General features: G+C 48.9%; 1 protein-coding gene across 1 annotated transcript in view; it reads right to left on the bottom strand.

Annotated features, from left to right (window-relative positions):
• Positions 1–21,124, bottom strand: part of frmd8 (FERM domain containing 8) — a 39,583-nt gene extending 18,459 nt beyond the window's left edge. Inside the window, exons 1-6 of the mRNA XM_080182423.1 lie at positions 21,020–21,124; positions 11,880–11,961; positions 8,038–8,205; positions 2,753–2,854; positions 1,936–1,994; positions 622–788 (exon numbers count right to left, since the gene is read on the bottom strand). Of these exons, the coding sequence (XP_080038549.1) occupies positions 622–788; positions 1,936–1,994; positions 2,753–2,854; positions 8,038–8,205; positions 11,880–11,961 (578 nt within the window). The 5' untranslated portion in view covers positions 21,020–21,124. The remainder of the gene's footprint in view (positions 1–621; positions 789–1,935; positions 1,995–2,752; positions 2,855–8,037; positions 8,206–11,879; positions 11,962–21,019) is intronic.
• Positions 21,125–21,514: the final 390 nt, after the last annotated feature.

Raw genomic sequence — 21,514 nt, forward strand, 5'->3', positions numbered from 1 at the left:
ATAAGTGTGTGGGGTTAGGGCCCTGGGTGAGATTGTGGTCAGTGCAGACTCGATGTCCTCCTTCTGTACTGTAGGGATTCTATGATTCTGCGTACCCGAACAGGTGCCAGGGTGTGGCGACTAGGGATTTTCACAGTAACTTCATTGTAGTGTTAATGTAAGCCTAATAAACAAACTTCTAACTTTACTTTTTGCCCTGCTAATTTGGCGGCACGGTGGCACAGCGGGTTAGCACTGCTGCCTCACAGCGCCAGGGACCCAGGTTCGATTCCCGGCTTGGGTCACTGTGTGGAGTTTATACATTTTTCCCATATCTGCATGGGTTTCCTCCGGGTGCTCCAGTTTCCTCCCACAGTCTGAAAGACGTGCTGGTTAGGTGCTAAATTCTCCCTCAGTGTAACCCGAACAGGCGCCGGAGTGTGGCAACTAGGAGATTTTTTACATTCATTGCAGTGTTGACATAAGCCTACTTGTGACTAATAAATGTATTTTTAACTTTACTCTCTACCCTGCTAGTCAGGCAGCACGGTGGTTCAGTGCTATTGCACGGGTTTACTTGTGACACTAATAAATAAACTTTAAACTTCTTGCCCACTGTCTTAGCATCAACTCTCCCCTTACCTGATGAAAGCCAGGTTGTGCTGATCTTGATCAAAGGGGCCGAGCTCGATGCGACAAGCGAGGGCGCCCAGCCCGAGGCAATCCTCCATGTCATAGGGGTACCTGCCCTGCAGGATATTAAACTTAGCCTCTTCGTACAACAGTCGCAGAATGCCCTCGTCCTCGATCTGAAATTTCAAACAAATTTAACATTCGTCACTCTATTTTTAAAATTGCGTAAATCTTTGTGGGGAGGAGAGAACAGGGACATCGCGGATTCTGGCTATTGAGGGAGTCCAGAGAAGGTCCACCGGACTGACTCCTGCAATGGCAGGGCTGACATATGAAGTGGGACTCGATCAACTGGGCTTGTACTCACTGGAATTCAGGAGAATGACAGGAGATCTCAGAAACATCTAAAATCCTGATGGGGCTGGGACAGGCTAATTGCAGAATGTCCCCAAATTTGGGGAGGTCCAGAACTAGGGGTCACAGTCTGAGAATAAGGGGGTAAGCCATTCAGGACTGAGATGGGGAAGAACTTCTTCACTCAGAGTTGGGAACCTGTGGAATTCTCTACCACAGGAAGCTGTTGGGGTCAGTTTGTTAGGAGCGGCACAGATGCCTCACAGCACCAGGGACCCAGGTTCAATTCCGGCCTCGGGTCACTGTCTGTGTAGAGTTTGCACTTTCTCCTCCGTGTCTGTTTGGGTTTCCTCCGGGTGCTCCAGTTTCCTCCCAAAGATGCGAGTGTTAGGTTGATCGGCCATGCTAAATTGACCCTAGTTTTAGGGGGGGCCAGCTAGGGTAAATACATGAGATAATGGGGATAGGGCCTGGGTGGGATTGTGGTCGGTGCAGACTCGATGGGCTGAACAGCCTCCTTCTGTACTGCAGGATTCTTGATTTTATGACCTGGGTTACCCTGCTTACAATAGCGCAGCGACACAGTGGGTTTCCTTGATGCTAAGGTTTCCTCCCACAGTCCAAAGATGTGCAGGTTAGGTGGATTGGCCATGCTAATTTGTCCCTTAGTGTCCAAAGGTGTGCAGGTCGGGTGGATTAACAGAGTAAATGTATGGGATTACAGGAATAGGGCCTGGGTGGGATTGGGATCACTGCAGACTCAATAGGCCCTGTGGCTAAAGGGATCAAGGGGGGGATAGAGAGAAAAAGGGAGTGGGATACCAAAAGTGCATGATCAACCATGATCATATTGAATGGTGGCGCAGGCTCGAGGGGCCGAATGGCCCACTCTTGTATCTATTTTCTATAGAAAATTCAGCAAATTAATAAGTTACCGTATGCACAGCAACCAGCTGGGTCAGAACCCACCTGTAACTCCTTGCCTTTTGGGAAGAACACATTTTTCCGAAACTGCAACGATGGTTCATCTGTCAGAGATCGAGATATCATTAGGACAGAAAGTGAACAAGCGACGAACACATTTCCCATTCAACCAGGTGGCCCCCTTAGTGTCCAACGATGTGCAGGTTAGGAGGATTGGCCATGCTAAATTGCCCCTTAGTGTCAGTGGCATTAGCGGGGTAAATTGTGGGGTTATGGGGATAGGGTGGGATTGTTGTCGTCGATGCATGCTTGATGGGCTGAATGGCCTCATTCTACATTGTACGAATTCTAGGATTCCATTCTCCAGGGTTACTGAAACATACTATTGGGTGGCACAGTGATTAGCATTGCTACCTCACTGCCCCAGGGACCTGGGTTCGATTCCCGGCTTGGGTCACTGTCTGTGTGGAGTCTGCACGTTCTCCCTGTGACCGCATGGGTTTCCTCCGGGTACTCTGGTTTCCTCCCACAGTCCGAAAGATGTGCTGGTTAGGTACTAAATTCTCCCTCAGCGTAACCCAAACAGGCACCAGTGTCGCAACTAGGGGATGTTCACAGTAGCTTCATTGCGGTGTTAATGTAAGCCTTACTTGTGACACTGATAAATGAACTTTTTAAGCTATAGGTGATTGGGGTGAAGAGACAGTGGGCCCAGGGGCAGGAGGGGAGGGGCAGGGGGCGGTGGTGGTTGGAGGAGCTGTAGAATACAGGGAGCAGTAACTGCCCGATGCTCATCGTCACTGCTGGCCATTGCCGGTGCCTCGGAATTCTCACCAAAACCGTCGACCGGTGCCGCACCTACCGTAAACAATGTCATCGACAGGGCACTTGGTGAAGCGGTAGAGAAGATCCTGCCACTGCCTGCACAGCTTGTATGGGAGGTGTTTCGGTTTAAGCTGTAACTCTGCAAATGAAGCAAAAACATGTCATAGAAACTAGAAGCAGGAGGCCATTCGGACCTTTGAGCCTGCTCCACCATTCATTTTGATCATCCAATTCAATATCCTGATTTCCCCCCCCCGCATATCCCTCAATCCCTTTAGCCCCAAGAGTGATATCTAATTCCTTCCTGAAATCACACAACGTTTTGGCCTCAACTACTTTCTGTGGGAGTGAATTCCACCGCTCTCTGGGTGAAGAAATTTCTCCTTGCCTCAGTCCTAAAAGGTTTACCCTTTATCCTCAAACTCTGATCTTTAATTCTGGACTCCCCCCACCATCCCCCCGAGTTTGATTCCAGCCTTGGGTCACAGTGTGGAGTTTGCACATTCTCCCCGTGACTGCGTGGGTTTCCTCCGAGTGCCTCCCACATTCTAAAAGACATGCTGGTTAGGGTGCATTGACCTGAACAGGCTCCAGACTGTGGTGACTAGGGGAATTTTCGCAGTAACTTCATTGCAGTGTTAATATAAGCCTTACTTGTGACTCAAAGGAATCGGGAACATTCTTTCTGAATCTACCCTGTCTGACCCTGTTAAAGTTTTCTATGAGATTCTCTCTCACTCTTCTAGACAGCAGGGAAGAAGCCGTTCTTGAGTCGGATGGTATGCGACCTCAGACTTTTATATCTTTTTCCCGACGAAAGAAGGTGGAAGAGAGAATGTCCGGGGTGTGTGAGGGTCCTTGATTATGCCGGCTGCTTTTCCCTGAGGCAGCAGGAAGTGTAGACAGAGTCAATGGATGGGAGGCTGGTTTGCGTGATGGATTGGGCTACATTCACGACCTTTTGTAGTTCCTTGTGGTCTTGGGCAGAGCAGGAGCCCATACCAAGCTGTGATACAACCAGAAAGAATGCTTTCTATGGGGCATCTGTAAAAGTTGGTGAGAGTCGCAACTGACATGCCAAATTTCCTTAGTCTTCTGAGAAAGCAGAGGCATTGGTGGGGCTCCCTTAACTATAGTGTCCGCATGGGGTGACCAGGATAGGTGATCTGGACACCTAAAACCTTGAAGCTCTCGACCCTTTCTGCTTCATCCCCGTTGCTGTAGAACGGAGCATGCTCTCCTTTACAATTCCTGAAGTTGATGACAATCCGCCTTCCTCTCTTTGCTGCTGAGGTGAATGTCAGATAGGGGAATGTTACGTGGGAGACGGCGAACAGAGAGAATGCTCAAATGTTCTCTCAAAATCCGTCCCAGACGCACCCCCTCAGCCTGACAGAGCTGCTCCCCCCGGACGAATATCTTAGTCATTTACATTCGGATTGGATGTACTTTAATCCTGTTAATGGAGAAACGCAACCACAGACACAGGAAAATGAATTCTCGTGTTACGGCCGGGGGACTGGGGCAACGTCTTTTTGGCGCCTGTCTCACAATGAATTCTAAAGAAGGGGGACACAATACAGCCATTGTGCATAGCCAAGTCCATGGTATTTAAGTGCCGTGGGTGTAGTCATTTGGACACTCAAGTCCTGAGGGTGGTGTTATGCAAGAAACTCACTGTGGAACCTATTTATACACAGTGCAAAGCTTGACAAGAGCCTTCCTCACATTCATTTCTCTCCCCCCTTTGCTCTGGGATAATGCTTCAATTCACATCTCACATTTCAGATGACTCAGTGGTCCAGACAATGAACTTTAATTTTTTTTGTGTGTGTGTCTGCGGGGCTACAGTCACCGGTACACAAGGCCGAAATCCTGTGCCAGCAACACCACAGAGAAAAACAGCAAGGCCATGAATGACTCGCTGCTGGCGTTATTTGAGGGCCTTGGACAGGACATCTGAACCCACAGGAAGGGACTGGGTTACTGTGTCACCCCAAGGATGAGTCACAGAGTTAGGTCATCTTTCTGGGCAATGGTGTGGCAGAACCTGCCTGCACAGTCAGTGCATACAACTCCTAGAGGCACAGAGCACAGACTGTCTGCCCAAACCAAACTGCGTCAACTTTTTAGGTATGCAGATCACCAACAACCTCTCCTGGTCCCTCTACACTTTCACTTTATTTAAGAAAGCCAGCTAAACGCCTCTACTTTCGCAAAAGCCTAAGGAAATTCTGCCATGACTTTCACCAACTTTTACAGGTGCACCGTAGAAAGCATCCTTTCCTGATGTATCACAGCTTGGTCTGGCTCCTGCTCTGCCCAAGACCGCAACAAACTACAAAGGGTTGTGAAACATGGCCCAGTCCATCATGCCAGCCACCCTCAAGGGTCGACACGGTGGCACAGTGGTTAGCACTGCTGCCTCACAGCACCAGGGACCCGGGTTCGATTCCCTGCTCAGGTCACTGTCTGTGTGGAGTTTGCACGTTCTCCCGTGTCTGTGTGGTGGTTCCTCCGGTTTCCTCCCACAGTCAGAAAGGTGTGTAGGTTAGGTGGATTGGACGTACAAAATTGACCCTAGTGTCAGGGGGCCTAGCTAGGGTAAATTGTGGGAATAGAGCCTGGATGGGATTGTTGCCAGTGCAGACTTAATGGGCTGAATGGCCTCCTTCTGTACTGTATGATTCTTTCCGGATGTATCACAGCTTGGTATGACTGTCCAAAATCACATGAAACTGCAAAGAGTGGTGAACATAGCCCAATCCCATCACACAAACCAGCTTCCCACCCACTGACTCCGTCTACACTTCCCACTGCCTCAGAAAAAGCAGCCAGCATAATTAAGGACCCCACACGCCCCAGACATTCTCTCTTCCATCAAGGAAAAAGGTACAAAAGTTTGAGGTCACGTACCAACCGACTCAAGAACAGCTTCTTCCCTGCTACTGTCAGACTTTTGAATGGACCTACCTCGCACTAAGTTGATCTTTCTCTACACCCTAGCTATGACTGTAACACTACATTCTGCACCCCCTCCTTCTCTATGAACAGTATGCTTTGCCTGTATAATGCGCAAGAAACAATATTTTTTCACTGTATCCCAATACATAAGATGAAAGGATGACTAGGAAATATTTATGTCGAGGGGTAATGTTCCAAGTTTTTTAATTGTCACAAGTAAGGCTTACATTAACACTGCAAATGAAGTCACTGTAAAAAGCCCCTAGTCGCCACACTCTGGCACCTGTTCCAAAATCAACATATTAAAAACCAGATTGAAATTTTAAAACATCAAACGAAGATAAAAATGTGATTAAAATCTTCCAGTGTCATAACATCAGTACTTTACAATTCAAATTATGTAAAGTAGCTTCAGTGCAAATTGTTTTTAAAATTTCTCCCATTTTAGAATGAGAGAGAATCTAGCATGGCCCGATGCACCTGAACCAGCACCTGGGAGGAAACCCACACAGACACAGGGAGAATGTGCAGACTTTGCATACAGTGACCCAAGCTGGGAATTGAACCCAGGTCCCTGGCACTGTGAGGTAGCAGCGATGACCACTTCAAAAGTTTATTTATTTATTAGTCACAAGTAGGCTTACGTTAACACTGCAATTAAATTGCTGTGAAATTCCCCCAGTTGCCACACTCTGGCGCCTGTTCGGGTTACACTGAGGGAGAATTTAGCACCTAACCAACATGTCTTTTGGACTGTGGGGGGAAACCGGAGCACCCGGCGGAAACCCACACAGACAGTGACCCAAGCTGGGAATCGAACCCGGGTCCTGGCGCTATGAGGCAGCAGTGCTAACCCACTGTGCCACAGATGAGGGTTTCAGTAGCTGATGAACAGAGATGGGGCAGAGTTGAGCAATGGTTTGGAGGCAGAGGACAGGCAGCCAGCCCTGTTACTGGAGCAGACACCCGGTTGGAAGCCCATGACGGGATCAAGGAACACCTAAAAGCTTATTTCATCCTGTTCAGCCTGCAGAGAGGAGACATCCTTCACATCACTCAGGCTGGATTTGAAGCCAGGGTGCCAAGCTGAAAGCCCAGCACCTAACCTACAGCAAAGTACTTAAAAAGTCTTCAACCATAAGAAATAGGAGCAGAATGAGGCCACTCAGCCCATCGAGTCTGCTCTGCCATTCAATCATGGCTGATATTTTTTCTCATCTCTATTCTCCTGTCTTTTCCTCATAACCCCTGATCCCCTTATTAATCAAGAACCTATCTACCTCTGTCTTAAAGACACTCAATGACCCAGCCTCCTCTGCGGCAAAGAGTTCCACAGATTCACCACTCTCTGGCTGAAGAAATTCCTCCTCATCTCTGTTTTAAAGGATCGTCCCTTTAGCCTGAGGTTGTGCCCTCTGGTTCTAGTTTTTCCTACTAGAGGAAACATCCTCTCCACGTCCACTCTATCCAGGCCTCGCAGTATCCTGTAAGTTTCAATAAGATCCCCCTCATCCTTTTAAACTCCAAGGAGTACAGACCCAGAGCCCTCAATCATTCCTCATACGACAAGCTCTTCATTCCAGGGATCATTCTTGTGAACCTCCTCTGGACCCTTTCCAAGGCCACCACATCCTTCCTTAATAGGGAGCTCAAAACTGATCACAACACTCCAAATGGGATCTGATCAGACTTTATACAGTCTTGGAAGTACATCCCTCCTTTTGTATTCTGGTACAAAATCTCAAAACACCAGGTTTAAGTCCAACAGGTTAATTTGGAATCACGAGCTTTTGGAGCGCCGCTCCTTCATCAGGTGAATGGAGAGGTAGGTTTCACAAACCCGGCACGTATAGACACAACTGCAAGCTAATGGTTGGAGTGCGAGTTTTTACAGGTAATCAAGTCTTTACAGGTACAGACAGTGTGAGCGGAGAGAGAGATAATCACTGGTTAAAGAGATGTGAATTATCAGTACGATTTTGCAAGCCCAGGCCAGATGGTGGGGACCCATTATCTTGCAATTGTGTCTGTGTCTATATATGTCGTGTTTGTGAAACCCAACTCTCCACTCACCTGATGAAGGGGCAGTGCTCCGAAAGCTCGTGATTCCAAATAAACCTGTTGGACTTTAGCCTGGTGTTGAAAGACTTCTTACTGTCCCCACTTCAGTCCAACACCAGCACCTCCACATCGTGGCTTGTATTCTAGCCCATCCTTCCTTAGATAAGTGCCTCCCCAATAATGCTGAAGTCCCCTCCGGCATATTTTTCGGCGAATGAGTTGACTCGTGCGTAAGCGGAGACAGGCGCCGTGATACCCGCCCCAGTCTCCAGGGCCCAAAGCGACACAGGCACTCACCCAGGAATGGAGAGATGAGCCACAACGCAAAAATCTCCTGAGCCTGATCAGGTAACTGCAGCGCTTCCCGAACGGTCCGGCTGAGCTCCCCTGCCGTCAGGGTCGACAGACTGTCCACGGATATCTGAATGACAGAGTTATTCACCAGGTAAACGAGTACTTCCAGGTCTGGGAAAGGGTTGAAGGAGAAAAAAAAAGCAGAAAAAATAAAGTTAACCGAAGAACAGATACACTTTGCTGAGGAACGGTCAGCACGCCTAAAAACAGCAGGAATTTGGACAAATCTTATTTCTGCACAAGAAGCAAAATCTTTAAAAATAAAATCAGATTGCAACAGAATCTTGATCAATTGAGCCAGTGGGCTGACGAGTGGCAAATGGAGTTTAATTTAGATAAATGTGAGGTGATGCATTTTGGTAGATTGAACCAGGGCAGGACTTACTCAGTTAATGGTATGGCAGTGGGGAGAGTTACAGAACAAAGATTTAGGGATACATGCTCATAACTCTTTGAAAGTGGAATCGCAGGTTGGCAGAGTGACAAAGACGGCATTCGGCATGCTTGGTTTCATTGGTCAGAACACTGAATAAAGGAGCTGGGACGTCCTGTTGAAGTTGTACAAGACATTGGTAAGGCCACACTTGGAATGCAGTGGACAGTTCTGGTCACCCTATTGTAGAAAGGGTATTATTGAACTAGAAAGAGCACAAAAGAGATTTAGTAGGATGCTATCCAGACTTGCTCGTTTGAGTTATAAGGAAAGGCTCGATAGACTGGGACCTTTTTTTTCCTCTGGAACGTAGGAGGCTGAGGAGTGACCTTATAGAAGTCTATAAAATAACGAGTGGCATAGATCAGCTAGATAGTCAATATCTTTTCCCAAAGGTAGGGGAGTTTAAAACTAGAGGGCAGAGGTTTAAGGTGAGAGGGGACAGATACAAAAGGGTCCAGAGGGGTAATTTTTTCACACAGAGGGTGATGAGTGTCTGGAATGAGCTGCCAGAGGGAGTAGTAGAGGTGGGTACAACTTTGTCTTTTAAAAAGTGCTTAGACAGTTACATGGGTAAGATGGGTATACAGGGATATGGGCCAAATGTGGGCAACTGAGATTAGCTTAGGGGTTTAAAAAAAAAGGGACAGCATGGACAAGTTGGACCAAATGGCCTGTTTCCATGCTGGAAACGTCTACGACTCAGACTCTAAAAGCAAATTACTGCAGATGCTGGAATCTTATACCAAAAGAGAAAGCGCTGGAAAATCTCAGCCAGTCTGGCAGCATCTGTAAGGAAAGAAAAGAGCTGACTTTGAGTCCAGATGATTTTTTTGACAAAGACAGAGAGTCTTTTATAGGCATAAAGCACACTTTCTCTACATTTTAGCTTTGACAAAGGGTCATCTGGACTCGAAATATCAGCTCTTTTCTCTCCTTACAGATGCTGCCAAATCTTTTTAAGTTTATTCATTAGTCTCACAAGTAAGGCTTACATTAACACGGCGATGAAGTTACAGTGAAAATCCCCTGGTCGCCACACTCCGGCCGGCGCCTGTTCGGATACACTGAGGGAGAATTTAGCACGGCCAATGCAAGGGGCAGCACAGCGGTTAGCACTGCTGCCTCACAGCATCAGGGACCCGGGTTCGATTCCCGGCTTGGGTCACTATCTGTGTGGAGTCTGCACGTTCTCCTCCAGGTGCTCCGGTTTCCTCCCACAGTCTGAAAGATGTGCAGGTTAGGGTGCAATGGCCATGCTAAATTCTCCCTCAGTGTAACCTGAACAGGTGCTGGAGTGTGGCGACTAGGGGATTTTCACACTAACTTCATTGCAGTGTAAATGTAAGCCTACTTGTGGCACTGATAAATAAACTTCAAACTTTTATCCCCATATTCGTTAATGTCATTTTGTATCTGCATCTGATCTGGTCCAGTAACCCCCCCCTTCACTCTCAGTCACCAGATAAGAATCATAGAACCCCCAAGTGCAGGAGTCCACTCAGCCCATCGAGTCTGCACTGACCTTAATCCACCCAGGTCCCATCCACATAACCCCACTCATTAACCCTGCTAATCCCCCTGACACTAAGGGGCAATTTAGCATGGCCAATCCATCCAACCCACAAATCTTTAGACACCAAGGGGCAATTGAACATGGCCAATGCACCCTAACCAGCACATCTTTCGCACTGTGGGAGGAATCCGGAGCACCCAGAGGAAACCCATGCAGATACAGGGAGAACGTGCAGACTCCGCACAGGTAGTGACCCAAGTTGGGAACTGAACCTGGTCTGTGGCGGTGAAGGCAGCAGCACTAACCACTGTGCTACGAAGTCAGGAGTCGAAACATCAGTCAACACCTGACAGTTATTCATCTGTCTTACTGACTGACACATTGTCCACAGGCACTGCCTGACCTGTTGAGATTTTTCCCGATGTGGGTATGCCGGCGTTGGACTGGCGTAAACACAGTAAAAAGTCTGACAACACCAGGTTTTAGTCCAACCTATTTATTTGATAATATTCTCACTAGCTTTCGAGGGGACAGCCTCTTCGTCAGGTGAATGGAGAGTTCTGGCCTCAGACAGAGCATATAAAGCACAGACAGTTTAGAGATTACTGATTAAAATGCGAATCCTTACACCTAACCTGCTGTTCAAGACCTGAAGTGGCTGATAATGTGAGTGGAAGGAGCACTGATCACAGTTTAAAGAGATGTGTATTGTCTCCAGACAGTACAGTAAGTGAGGTTTTGCAAACCCAGGCAAGTCACGGGGGTTACAGATAGTGCGACATGAACCCAAGATCCCTGTTGAGACCGTCCTCATGTGTGCGGAACTTGGCTATCAGTCTCTGCTCAGCAACTCTGCGCTGTCGTGTGTTGTGAAGGCCGCCTTGGAGAATGCTTACCCGAAGATCAGAGGCTGAATGCCCGTGACCACTGAAGTGTTCGCCAACAGGAAGGGAACAGTCTTGCCTGGTGACTGTCGAGCGATGTTCATTCATCCGTTGTCGTAGCGTCTGCATGGTCTCCCCAATGTACCATGCTTCGGGACATCCTTTCTTGCAACGTATCAGGTAGACAATGTTGGCCGAGTTGCAAGAGTATTTACCATGTACCTGGTGGATGGTATTCTCACGTGTGATGATGGTGTCCATGTCGATGATCCGGCATGTCTTGCCGTTCTACGACAACGGATGAATGAACATCGCTCGACAGTCACCAGGCAAGACTGTTCCCTTCCTGTTGGCGAACACTTCAGTGGTCACGGGCATTCAGCCTCTGACCTTCGGGTAAGCATTCTCCAAGGCGGCCTTCACAACACACGACAGCGCAGAGTCGCTGAGCAGAGACTGATAGCCAAGTTCCGCACACATGAGGACGGTCTCAACAGGGATCTTGGGTTCATGTCGCACTATCTGTAACCCCCGTGACTTGCCTGGGTTTGCAAAACCTCACTTACTGTACTGTCTGGAGACAATACACATCTCTTTAAACTGTGATCAGTGCTCCTACCACTCACATTGTCAGCCACTTCAGGTCTTGAACAGCAGGTTAGGTGTAAGGATTCGCATTTTAATCAGTAATCTCTAAACTGTCTGTGCTTTATATGCTCTGTCTGAGGCCAGAACTCTCCATTCACCTGACGAAGAGGCTGTCCCCTCGAAAGCTAGTGAGAATATTATCAAATAAATAGGTTGGACTAAAACCTGGTGTTGTCAGACTTTTTACCGAGATTTTTCCCAGCATTGATTTGATTTTGTTTGCATTGAGACAGCAGTGGCTGACAGCCTGGTCTTAGACCAAGGCTGCTAGCTCAGTGCAGACCCGAGAGTGAAGCATACTCACGTCTGGCAGCAGCCGAGGACACACTCCCGCGCTCGGAACCTCCAGGACCTTCGGGCACATTTCTTGGCTCACTCTGCTCCATCTGGTGAGGAAAGAATCCTACTATTAGGAACGCTGCATCAAAATTATGTTTTCACTCCCATGGTTACACGCTTTGAATTTATAATACGCAGCGCAATCACCAACCAGAGATGGCAGGTCCATCATATGAAGAGACACAAAATCCATTATCATAGAATCCTATGGTGCAGAAGGTGGCCATTCGGCCCATCGAGTCTGCACTGACCACAATCCCACCCAGGCCCTATCCCCATAACCCCATGCATTTACCCCACTAAACCCCCTGAGACTAAGGGACAATTTAGCACGGCCAATCCACCTAACCTGCACGTCTTTCAGACTGTGGGAGGAAACCAGAGCACCTGGAGGAGAACGTGCAGACTCCACACAGATAGTGACCCAAGCCGGGAATCGAACCCGGGTCCCTGATGCTGTGAGGCAGCAGTGCTAACCGCTGTGCTGCCCCTTGCATTGGCTGTGCTAAATTCTCCCTCTGTGTATCCGAACAGGCGCCGGCCGGAGTGTGGCGACCAGGGGATTTTCACTAACTTCATCGCCGTGTTCATCGCGCGGGCTCGTTGGGCCGAAGGGCCTGTTTCCCGTGCTGGGTTGTTCTTTGTTTTATCTTTGGACACTAAGGGGCAATTTAGCACAGCCAATACAGCCATTCCAAATCCACTTAACCTGCACAACTTTGAAGCGTGGGAGGAAACTGATACAGACGATGGTGGGGGGTGTAGGGGTGGGGTAGATAGAACGTGCAAACAGTTGAGGTCCAAGGACTGACCCCTGTGGTGCCTTGCTATAGTTACACTTCGCCAGCCAGGGAAGGACCCATTTCTCCTGACTCTCTACTGTCAGTCAGTCAACCAATCCTCAATCCAATCCAGTACTCTATCCCCAGGCCCTGCAATCTCACCTTCTGGATCAGTCTTTCACGTGGCATCTTGTCAAACGCCTTCTGGCAATTCAGATATACCACATCCATACACTCCCCACTATCCACCTTGTTGGTTATGTCCTCAAAGAACTCAAGCAAGTTTGTCAAGCATGACTTTCCCTCCAGAAAGCCAGGCTGAGTGGTGGATTCAGCTTTGTCTTTCCGACTGCACAGTCATCGCCTTCTTATTGATCCCCACCACAGAGGTCAAGCTAACTGCCCTACTGGTGGTGAATGTAGCCCAATTCATCATGCAAACCAGCCTCCTATCCACTAACTATGACTACACTTCCCACAAAAGCAGCCAGCATAATCAAGGACCTCACGCACCCCGGACATTCTCTCTTCCAACTTCTTCCATCGGGAAAAAGATACAAAAGTCTGAGGTCACGTACCAACCGACTCAAGAACAGCTTCTTCCCTGCTGCTATCAGACTTTTGAATGGACCTACCTCGCATTAAGTTGATCTTTCTCTACACCCTTGCTGTGACTGTAACACTACATTCTGCATCCTCTCCTTTCCTTCTCTATGAACGGTATGTTTTGTCTGTATAGCATGCAAGAAACAATACTTTTCACTGTATCCCAATACATGTGACAGTAATAAATCAAAACAAATATATTAAGTTGATCTTTCTCTACATCCTAGCTATGACTGTAACACGACATTCTGGACCCTCTCCCTTCTTTCTCTGTGAATAGTATACTTTGTACAGTGTGCAAGAAACAATACTTTTCACTGTATACTAATACGTGACAATAATAAATCAAATCTTGTTCCCTACTTTTGGCCTCTCTCCCTTTTTGAATAGGGACGTCACATTAGCGTGATTCCAATCTACCAGCATCTGGACGGGTACATGAGTCGGGAGGGAATAGAGGGATATGGGTCGAGGAAGGGCAGAGCGTTTTAGTTAGAGCATGATGATCAACACGGGCTCGGAGGGCCAAATGGGCTGTTCCTGCGCTGTACTGTTCTTTACTCCTGGAGCCAGGGCTGTCAGCATCTCACTCACGTTGCTATGCCATTAGATATCACAACACAACTACAACACAGACTGACATAGTTCCAGCACACACAAACAACTAAAGCTGCCTCTCTCCGAGCTGTTGGTCTACACTGCCTCAAAAGATTATGTATTAGTCACAAGTGAGGCTTATATTAACACTGCAATGAAGCTACTGTGAAAATCCCCTAGTTATCACACTGGCGCCTGTTGGGGTACAGCAAGGGAGAATTTAGCACGGCCAATGCACCCTAACCCGCACATCTTTCAGACTGTGGGAGGAAACCCACACAGGCACGGGGAGAACGTGCAGACTCCGCACAGACAGTGACCCAAGCCAGGAATCGAACCCCAGTCCCTGGCGCTGTGAGGCAGTAGTACTAACCATTGTGCTGCTCCTTTCGCAGACTGGAAATCCAGAGTGCTGACCAGTGGCACACTGGTTAGCACTGCTGCCTCACAGCACCAGGTTCGATTCCCAGCTTGGGTCACTGTGTGTGTGTGGATTCCACCCCCTCACCCTGCTCCACCTCCAGTTTTCTCCCATAATCCAAGAGACGTGCTGGTTAGGGCGCATTGACCCGAAGAGATGCCGGAGCGTGACGACTGGGGAAATTTCACAGTAACTTCATTGCAGTGTTAATGTAAGCCTTACTTGTGATTAATAAATAAACTTTAAAAAACAAATCTCACACTGGGCTCCAGGAAAGTAAAGATTTTACAACGGATAAACACAGCCACATACAAAACGAGGGAGGGGGTTTGCTCCACTAACAGTTAGAAGTTTTTAAAGTGTATTGACAAGTGCACTCCACGAACATTTAACTTTGGCACGCCAAAGTATTCTTCGTAACACCTCGTTAAAAAGCAGAACGCTTATTACGGGACATCAGATCAGCATTTTTCCAGGCAAATGTGATTCAGAATGAGTTTGCCCCATGCCAGTAAAACCGTGCAAATCCTCTCCAGCCAGGGAGAATTGGTGGGAGATCTGTAAGCATCTGAGAAATGTCAGATATGCAAACACAAAGGATTGGGACAGACGCAAATCGCTGATCCAAACACCGAGGGAGCAGAAACTGCCCAGGCCAGCCTGTTATCTACAGAACAACAGGCCGCTGTTTTAAACAGATCCCTCAGCAGTTTTAACGGAAGGTTCCGCCACCAAACATCAACTTAGCTGGTTCGGATTGCATTTAACGGAGTTTAGAAGAGTGAGGGGGGGGATCCCATAGAAAATTCTAACAGGGTTAGAATCCCCACAGTGCAGAAGGTGGCCATTTGGCCCATTGAGCCTGCACTGACCACAATCCCACCAGGGCACTATCCCCATAACCCCTTTTCCTCATCTTTTCTCCCCGCTTCTTCTTTCTCTCTCACCGATTCCCCCTTATCTTCATCTATCACAGTTTACCCTCCGATTCCAGCTTCTCTGCCCTTTAGCCGTTCACACCTTCGATTCTCTCTACGGGCTGCCAATAGCAGCCACAGAAACAAGGGGAAAGGTTATGACTCATCTTTTATTCCCTTCCCCTGCAGTATAAACATGGCCCACTTTCTGTGCCTTTTAGCTTTGACAAAGGATCATCTGTATTCGAAGTGTCAGCTCTTTCCTCTCCTTGCAGATGCTGCCAGACCTGCTGGGATTTTCCAACATTTTCTCTTTTGATTTCAGATTCCAGCATCTGCAGTAACTTGTTAGTCCCCTTCACACTAAGGGGCAATTTAGTACAGCCAATCCACCGAACCTGCACATCTTTGGAGTGTAGGAGGAAGCCGAGACATGGTTTGTGGGGGAGGGGGTGGGGGTGGTGGTGGTTTGCTGTTTAAAATAGAACTTGACAGCACTTTAAGCCATTTGGCAGTTCTGGTTTGTACCTGCTAGATTACTCTTCCAGGCCTCTGCGTTACTGTATCCTATCAGATCAGGCACAATCTCACTGAATAAGAACATAAGAACATAAGAAATAGGAGCAGGAGTAGGCCATCTGGCCCCTCGAGCCTGCCCCGCCATTCAATAAGATCATGGCTGATCTGTTGTGGATCAGCTCCACATTCCCGCCCTCTCCCCATAACCCTTAATCCCCTCTCTTATCAAAAACCCATCAACCCGCATCTTAAAAACATTTAGCGAGGTAGCCTCCACCAATTCAACGGGCAGAGAATTCCAGAGATTCACCACCCTTTGAGTGAAGAAGTTCCTCCTCAACTCCATTCTAAACCGCCCCCCCTTTATTTTGAGGCTGTGCCCCCTAGTCCTACTGTCTTTTGAGTGGGAAGAGTCTCTCCACCTCTATCCTATCCATCCCATTCATCATCTTATACGTCTCAATGAGATCTCCCCTCATTCTTCTAAACTCTAACGAGTACAAGCCTAGTTTATTCAGCCTCTCCTCATAGCTCAACCCCGGCATCAGCCTAGTAAACTTCCTCTGCACTCCCTCCAAGGCCAAAATATCCTTGCGTAAGTACGGCGACCAAAACTGCACACAGTACTCCAGCTGCGGCCTTACCAATGCCCTATACAGCTGCAGCAAGACCTCCCTACTTTTATACTCAATCCCCCTCGCTATGAAGGCCAGCATCCCATTCGCCTTCCTGACCACCTGCTGCACCTGCAAGCTGGGTTTTTGCAACTCATGCACAAGGACCCCGAGGTCCCTCTGCACCGTCGCATGCTGCAGTTTTTCTCCACGTAAGTAATAATCCTTCCTACCATTATTCCTACCAAAGTGGACCACCTCACACTTGCCAACATTAAATTCCAATGGGGGAGCAGGCTTGATGGGCTGAAAGGCCTGCTTCTAAGTATTAGTGTCACCAGTAGGGCTTTCATTAACGCTGCAATGAAGTCACTGTAAAAATCCAGCACCAAAAGAGAAAATGCTGGAAAATCTCAGCAGGTCTGGCAGCGCCTATAAGGAGAGAAAAGAATTGACGTTTCGAGTCCGGATGACCCCTTTATCAAACGGGTGAAAATCCCCTAGTGGGTGGCACAGTGCTTTTTGCTGCTGCCTCACAGCGCCAGGGATCCGGCTGCAATCACTGTCTGTACAGAGTCTGCACGTTCTCCTTGAGGTGAGGAGAAGTTTCTTCACCCAGAGTGTGGTGGAACTTACTCCCATAGAAAGTAGTTGTGTTGCTGGAGGAGGTTACAGAGATTGGGAGGGGGTGTAGGGGCTGGAGATGGTTAGAGATAGGGAGGGGGTGTAGGAGGTTACAGAGACAGGGAGGGGGTGTAGGGGCTGGAGATGGTTAGAGATAGGGAGGGGGGTGTAGGGGGCTGGAGGAGGTTAGAGATAGGGAGGGGGGTGTAGGGGGCTGGAGGAGGTTAGAGATAGGGAGGGGGGTGTAGGGGGCTGGAGGAGGTTACAGAGATAGGGAGGGGGGTGTAGGGGGCTGGAGGGGGTTACAGAGACAGGGAGGGGGTGTAGGGGGCTGGAGGAGGTTACAGAGATAGGGAGGGGGTGTAGGGGGCTGGAGGGGGTTACAGAGACAGGGAGGGGGTGTAGGGGGCTGGAGGAGGTTACAGAGATAGGGAGGGGGTGTAGGGGGCTGGAGGAGGTTACAGAGATAGGGAGGGGGTTACAGAGATAGGGAGGGGGTGTAGGGGCTGGAGATGGTTAGAGATAGGGAGGGGGTGTAGGGGGCTGGAGGAGGTTACAGAGACAGGGAGGGTTGTTGGGGCTGGTCATTGTGACACCAATGAATAAACTTTAAAATTAGTCACCACACTCCGGCACCTGTTTGGGTACACTGAGGGAGAATTTAGCACGGCCCTAACCAGCAGCTCTTTTGGACTGTGGGAGGAAACCCATGCAGACACAATGAGTATGTGCAGACTCTGCAGACAGTGACCCAAGCTGGGAATCGAACCCAGGTCCCTGGCGCAGTGCTAACCACTCCTCCTGTGCCTTATGGTCTTACTAGCCCACTAACCGACAGTCCCTGTAAACCATTTTCAGAAGGATCTATTTCCCTGCCCTTTGCACACAGGTGATGCTTACTATTTCACTGACATTTATTCACTTTTAAAAACTGTTAGTGATTCTCCTTCACGTCCCGCTGCTGGTGGGTTACTTCCTGACAGGATGTGAAGATACATTTTCTGACTCTCTCTCCACCCCCCCCCCTTAGTTTTTAAATTTTGGCTGTCTTCATTCTTGACTCAGGAACCAGCCTCAATTGTTCTTCCATGAAAAGATACTGGAGATCTCAAACAAAAACAGCAGGAAGCACAAAGCATCTGACTCATGCCTCATTTCTGTAGATAAACAAGAAGTTTAATAAAAAGGGGGAGAGAGAGAAAGAAAGAAAAGCACAGGAGGCTGCAAGATTGCTGAGTGTTCACTTGTCCTGAAGCATTATGCAAACACGAGAACTGCAGAAACAGTGGGAGGATTAAGAGAAAGGCAAGAAAGTGAGAGCGGTGGAAAATGAAAGTGTCAAATAAAAGTTTTAAAGTTTATTTATTAGTGTCATAGGTCAGGCGGCACAGTGAGTTAGCACTGCCGCCTCAGTGTCAATTCCTGGCTTGGGTCACAGTCTGTGGAGTCTGCACGTTCTCCCCGTGGGGTTCCTCCCACAGTCCATTATGCAGGTTAGGTGGCCATGCTAAATTCTCCCTCAGTGTACCCGAACAGGCGCCGGAGTGTGGCGCCTGGAGGATTTTCACAGTAACTTCATTGCAGTGTTAATGTAAGCCTACTCATGACGCAAAGAAACAAACTTTGTCTTTATTTTTCAGACGCCAGTCAGCACAGTTTTGACAAGATCAATTAGCAACCAAAATATACATGGAGAACAGAAACAAAATATGTCAAATGTCAAAAACAGAAAGTAGACAAACACACAGCGCTCATGTCGAACTGTGGATGCTGGAGACAAGACCACTGAATCCCTACAGTACGGGAGGTGGCCTTTCGGCCCATTGGGTCTGCACCAACCACAATCCTACTCAGCCCCTATCCTGTCACCCAACATATTTATCCCACTAATCCCTCTGACCGATGCATCCCAGAACATCAAGGGGCAATTTAGCTTGGCCAATCCACCTAACCTGCACATCTTGGGACACAAAAAGGGGGAATTTAGCATGGCCAATCCACCTAACCCATATATCTTTGGACAGCAAGGGGCAATTTAACATGGCCAATCCACCCAACCCGCACATCTTTGGACTGATCTAAAACATAAACAAAAAGAAAAGCGCTTCTGGAAGAACCTGTTGAGTGCTTTCTTGTTTTTGCTATACTGCTCGTGCCCTGCCTGTTAAAAACAGCACAAGAGGCGACAGCATTCCGGGCATTTCAACAACAGGATTAGAATTGTAAAAACAGAATGTGGCAAAAACATCTGAGGGCGACAAAGCAGCTGGAAGGACAGGTCAGGCAGCATCTGCGGAGGAAGCAAGAGTCCAGTCCTCAGCACAACCACAATTAAAAAGCAAAAGAACCTTGGCTGGATCTGGACGCAATGATGTGGATATGCCGGCGTTGGACTGGGGTAAACACAGTAAAAAGTCTGACAACACCAGGTTTAAGTCCAACCAATTTATTTGATAGTACACTCACTAGCTTTCGAGGTTACCCCCTTCATCAGGTGAATGGAGAGTTCTGGCCTCAGACGGAGCACATAAAGGGTGAATGGAGAGTTCTGGCCTCAGACGGAGCACATAAAGGGTGAATGGAGAGTTCTGGCCTCAGACGGAGCACATAAAGGGTGAATGGAGAGTTCTGGCCTCAGACGGAGCACATAAAGGGTGAATGGAGAGTTCTGGCCTCAGACGGAGCACATAAAGGGTGAATGGAGAGTTCTTGGATCTTAGGTTCATGTCGCACCATCTGTAACCCCCGTGACTTGCCTGGGTTTGCAAAACCTCACTTACTGTCCTCTCTGGAGACAAATCACATCTCTTTAACCTGTGATCAGAGCTCCTTCCACTCACATTATTAGCCACTTTAAGACTTGAACAGCAGGTTAGGTGTAAAGATTCACATTCTAATCAGTAATCTGTAAACTGTCTGTGCTTTATATGCTCTGTCTGAGGCCAGAACTCTCCACTCACCTGACGAAGGGGGTAACCTCGAAAGCTAGTGAGTGTACTATCAAATAAATCGGTTGGACTTAAACCTGGTGTTGTCAGACTTTTTACTGTCTGGACGCAATGTCAGGTGTTAGGGAGGGGATCAGACAGCCCAGTCCAGGGTTAGTGCTGCTGTCACAGGGCAGGGTAAGTGAAGTCTCACAACACCAGGTTAAAGTTCAACAGGTTTATTTGGAATCACGAGCTTTTGGAGCACTGCTCCTTCATCGGCTGAGTGGAGAGTTTGGTTTCACAGACACGGTATATATAGACACAGACACAATTGCAAGATAATGGGTCCCCAACATTTGGCCTGGACTTGCAAAATCTCACTAACTGTCCCAGCTTGAGACAATACACATTCTTTAACCTGTGATTATCCCTCCCTCCACTCGCACCGTCTGCACCTATAAAGACTTGATTACCTGTAAAGGCTCGCATTCCAACCATTATCTTGTCTGTGTCTATATATGCCGTGTTTGTGAAACCCAACTCTCCACTCACCTGATGAAGGAGCGGCGCTCCGAAAGCTCGTGATTCCAAATAAACCTGTTGGACTTTAACCTGGTGGTGACAGACTTCTTACTGTCCCCACCCCAGTCCAACACCGGTATCTCCATATCAGGGAAAGTGATGCAAGCCTGGCAACTATGATCCAGGGGTCCCCAGGACAGAGGGGAGGGGAGGGCATAGTCCAGGGTCTCGGGTGGGGGGCGGGGACACATAGTCCAGGGTCTCGGTGGGGGGGGGGGGCACAGTCCAGGGCTCGGGGTGGGGTGGGGTGGGGTGCGGTGGGGCACAGTCCAGGGCTCGGGGTGGGGTGCGGTGGGGCACAGTCCAGGGCTCGGGGTGCGGTGGGGCACAGTCCAGGGCTCGGGGTGGGGTGGGGCACAGTCCAGGGCTCGGGGTGGGGTGGGGCACAGTCCAGGGGTTTTGGGCGTGGGGGGGGGGGGTTGAGTGCTTCATTGCTGAGGGAAGGCTGGTCCCCATTCCCAACCTGCTTCAATACAAACCCCCCCCTCAATACTCCAGCTGAGGAATACTCACGGCTGCAGACAGAGCTGGGCCCTGTCCCGGCAAGGCGCTCCCAGCCCCAGTGAAGCCGGCACTCGGATCACCTCCTTCCCGCCTCCCAACAACACCACCACTACTACAGCCTAACGCTTCCGCGCCTGCGCAGCTCTCCACTTCCGCCGTCCACTGCGCAGGTGCAGCTCCCCATTCCCAACTGCATCGCGCCTGCGCAGCTCTCCATCTCCCCCTCCCGACATCGGGCGCCTGCACAACGCCTGACACCCCTTCCACTGCGCCTGCGCGTCTCCCCACGCCCTGACATCTTGTGCGCTTGCGCAGCTCCTCACACTTTGACATCTTGTGCGCTTGCGCAGCTCCTCACACTTTGACATCTTGTGCGCCTGCGCAGTTCCCGGCGCCGCTAACGACTCTTTCTCCGACATCTTGGGCGTCTGCACTGCAAACCGACCGTCTCGCGCGTCCCATCCCCCCACTTACGTATCACCAACCGGCCCGCTTGCGCGACAT

The sequence above is a fragment of the Carcharhinus amblyrhynchos genome, unplaced genomic scaffold (assembly GCF_965287045.1).
Source record: "Carcharhinus amblyrhynchos unplaced genomic scaffold, sCarAmb.v2.hapA scaffold_54, whole genome shotgun sequence".
Classification (NCBI taxonomy): Eukaryota; Metazoa; Chordata; class Chondrichthyes; order Carcharhiniformes; family Carcharhinidae; genus Carcharhinus; species Carcharhinus amblyrhynchos.